Source organism: Leptosomus discolor, chromosome 8, assembly GCF_034619465.1.
Source record: "Leptosomus discolor isolate bLepDis1 chromosome 8, bLepDis1.hap2, whole genome shotgun sequence".
NCBI classification, from domain to species: domain Eukaryota; kingdom Metazoa; phylum Chordata; class Aves; order Leptosomiformes; family Leptosomidae; genus Leptosomus; species Leptosomus discolor.
In genome coordinates this window covers 26,534,589-26,538,079 of record NC_141398.1, presented here as the reverse complement: position 1 = coordinate 26,538,079, position 3,491 = coordinate 26,534,589, and the positions used below count along the sequence as shown (strand labels likewise).

The following is a 3,491-nucleotide window of genomic DNA, read 5'->3' as shown; positions in this document are numbered from 1 at the left end:
AAACCTAATTTATTATTTACATTTAAATTTGACTTTTAAATCAGATTTTTCCATGTCTTCTGCCAGTTTCCACTACATTTTTATATTTTCTGGGAACAAATAAGTAAATTTTCCTATACCCTTAAATAGAAGCTGATACTGTCAAGGTATTAAGGGACATTTTCATGTAGTCCTATGTGCTCACATTTATGCTTTACACACCTCCAGAGGTGCTAAAATCAGGTACCTGAGGTCTTATAATCTGTGGAGAGTGGCATTTTAGCATGAAACTGAGAACACATCTATTAGACGCCTCAAAAGGTGAGCTGACTTCAAGCAACAGTAACACACAGTGCTGCCACATACAGAGCTCAGGTTTACAGACCTGTCTGCCAGCACCCTGTCCATGTGGTAACATTGCCCTCTGCAAAGCTCATATGCTGCACAGTATGGTCCGAGGTGCTCAGGCCAAATTAACACATGCCTTCACTCCTCTGTAAGGACTTAGCAGTGGATCCCATCTGCTAACACCACAGCTTGTTTCTAACAAGGATGTATTTTCTTCTGAAGCACAGACTCCTTGTTCCTCACAGCACCTCAGAACAAGGAACGACTGAAAGTTCAAACTGAAGTTCCCTCTTCATCATCAGGCAAATCTAACAGTGAATCTTTACGTTGGTGCTGGCACTGTCAATACCGTACCTGCTTCGCAGCTCAATGGATGTTGCTAGTCTACCTGGATGCCAGTCTAGCAAATATTTCCAGGGCTAACTGGTGCTCCAGGGAGCAATTTCAACCTCACAAAAAGGTGCTCTCAGAGATACAGAAATCATCATCTTGAAAAAAAAGCCCCAAAACCCGTGCATTCTGTGTAGCAGACATTTGAAAAATCTTCTTGTTGCAGGCAATAACTATAACAAAGAACAGAACCGTTGTTTATGGAGTAGGAGGAAAAATGGTTCAAAATGAATGGATACATTGCTGGTTGCAGTAACCTTTATGAAAAAATCTGCTTTCTAATTCCAGAGAACCTCTAATCAACTAATAGAGAAGCATATGCTCTATTTTAAGCTGTATATAATGTAAAGGATGGCTATAATTAATTCAACAGTATAAAGAACTGTATCAGTACAGATGTACTGTAAGTCAGGCAAGTTATTTATTTTGTCAGCAGTTGAAACATACAGCTGCTTGTGTTTGTTAGTATTTCACATTTACCATTACATTTATTTGCTTACTTACAAACAGGTATGAAGTGCTACTTCTCTTTCAAGACAAATAAATTTCGAACTATAGATATCACAAACATTATACAGAAATATATGAGTTACATGTGAATGGGATACGAGGATGACAGGGAGAGGAGGCAGAAAAAGGTGCTTTCTCTTAAAGGTTTAAAGCAAATTCTGCTGAGAAAAATGATCTAAAGGCTTGGAATTCTGTACTGCATGTTTTGTACACTCGGTTTAATATTTGCCAGGCAAATAACAAAGCCCTCTCAGGCTACAGCAGCATATAATCTCCTTAAATGTTTTCCTGAGCTCCTGACTCCGGAATGCATAGATAAGTGGATCAATGATGGAATTGCACATGATGAGGATGAGGTAGAAGTTAAAGTGGGACATGAAGCACACACAGTAAGGGTTGTAGGGGCAGGAGATGTAGAAAATCAGGTGCAGGAAAAATGGAGCCCAGCACACAACAAAAACTCCAATCAGGATGGTGAGAGTGATGGCCCCTTTCATGTTGGCCCCTTGGCGAATAGGCCCAGTCCCTGGAAGAACAGCAATCTTTTTGATATGCATCCGAGCCATCATAAACATGTGGACGTAGAGGGATGCCATGAGAATGAGCATAGTGAAGAACATACTAATAAGGCAGATGATGACAACACTGCTGTCAGAGTAAATGATGAACAAAATGCCTGAGACTGTGCAAGCAGCCCAGATGCATGTGATGATGACCCCTACACGCTTCACCGTCATGATATTATGGTACTGGAGGGCATAAAAGATAGTAAAGTACCTGTCCACTGCTATGGAGAGGAGACTGCAAATTGATGCAAGCAAGGAACTGCAAATCACGGAATCAATGACATTGTCAATGTTTATGGTAAAGCTCTGTGCATCTGTGTCTGTATTGTTTAGCAGCGTGATGACAATAGTTTCTGATCCATTAGATACACTCACTAGCATATCAGCCACTGCCAAGCTACAGATGAAGAAGTACATGGGCGAGTGAAGGTTCTTGTTCTTGGCTATTGCCACAATGACCAAGACATTCTCCAGCAAGCTGATGATACCCAGAGTCACAAATACTTCAGGAGATACAAAAAGTTGCTCATAGCAGCCTCCTGAGGAGTGGCCCTTTGCATTGGGCTCACTGGCACCTCCGTGCAGTCCGTAGCTGTGGTTCCAGAAATGGAGAGGCTGGAGTGTCCCACGGTGCTGGGTGAAATTCATCTTATGGAGATCCCCTTTCGGCTTCCTGCTTTTAAAACTCCTCGTACTTTTGCATTCCTTTGAAAACCTTCTTTGGCTTTTCAGCTTGGGAAGAAAAGAAAAATAAGCCAGGACCGAGGCACGCAGCAGAACACTTTGACTATTGTCACAAAACAAGGTTTCAAACTCAGAAATACTGGTTTACTTTCTCATGGATGCAGTTTCTGATCATCATCACATTTACCTTGGTGATATGTGTCACAGAGTCCCAACAGGCTGTTTCAGTTCCTGTTTAGTTCACTGGTATGCTGCAAGATATTTTTGTTCCCTTCCATTACGACAGGCAAATAGAAAATGCGTAAGTGACTGCTGCGGAGCAGAAACTAATTTCAAACTGCAAGCACCGGTCTCGCTATCAGACAGCGCATGCCAGCTCTCTGCTTTGTGCTGTGTGGAGGAGAAAAATATTCAGGGCACTCTCCGCCTCTGCTTTGCCTTCCAGCCAATGACGCTCAGGAGCCACAGAAAGTAGAGGGGCTGCTGATTCTGAGCCTCTCAGAAACATCACACGGGCACAGTGGATTCAGATGCAGCATGACCTACCAGTAGCTGAAGGAAAGCAGATGGACTGCCAGAGATTTGTTTATCTTCTTTAATTTCTCAGAATAGTATTTTAATGCTAATTTTCAATTAGCAATCTTACAGAACTGTACTTGCAGTCTTACAGAATTCATGATGTTGAACTGATGGCTTTTTATTTTTCAGACTGTGATTTACTCTTGCCCCTTCTGTGGCACAAAGTTTCTCTGCCTTGTATATATGGCGGGAAAAGGACAAGGAAGCAAGAGGATGCTTATTTCCTCTTGGTTCCCTCTCCCAGATGTCCCTTGCATTGCTAACTCTAGTATGCATTAGTTGTCTATTTGCAGGATTTGTTCTGGCAAGGTTGCATTATACTCTCTAAGCTTATTCTAATTTTTAAGAAATTGAGACCATCTAAAGACTGAAAACAGAACAAAGAGCAGAAGTCACAAAAGGCTTAATAAATTGTCCAAGAGAAAGTAGTTTTTC

General features: G+C 41.6%; 1 protein-coding gene across 1 annotated transcript; it reads right to left on the bottom strand.

Moving 5' to 3' along the window:
• Positions 1-1,445: 1,445 nt before the first annotated feature.
• MC4R (melanocortin 4 receptor) lies at positions 1,446-2,441 on the bottom strand. Its single transcript, XM_009951927.2, has one exon. The coding sequence runs from the start codon at positions 2,439-2,441 to the stop codon at positions 1,446-1,448; it is 996 nt and encodes a 331-aa protein (XP_009950229.1).
• Between the last annotated feature and the right edge of the window lie 1,050 nt (positions 2,442-3,491).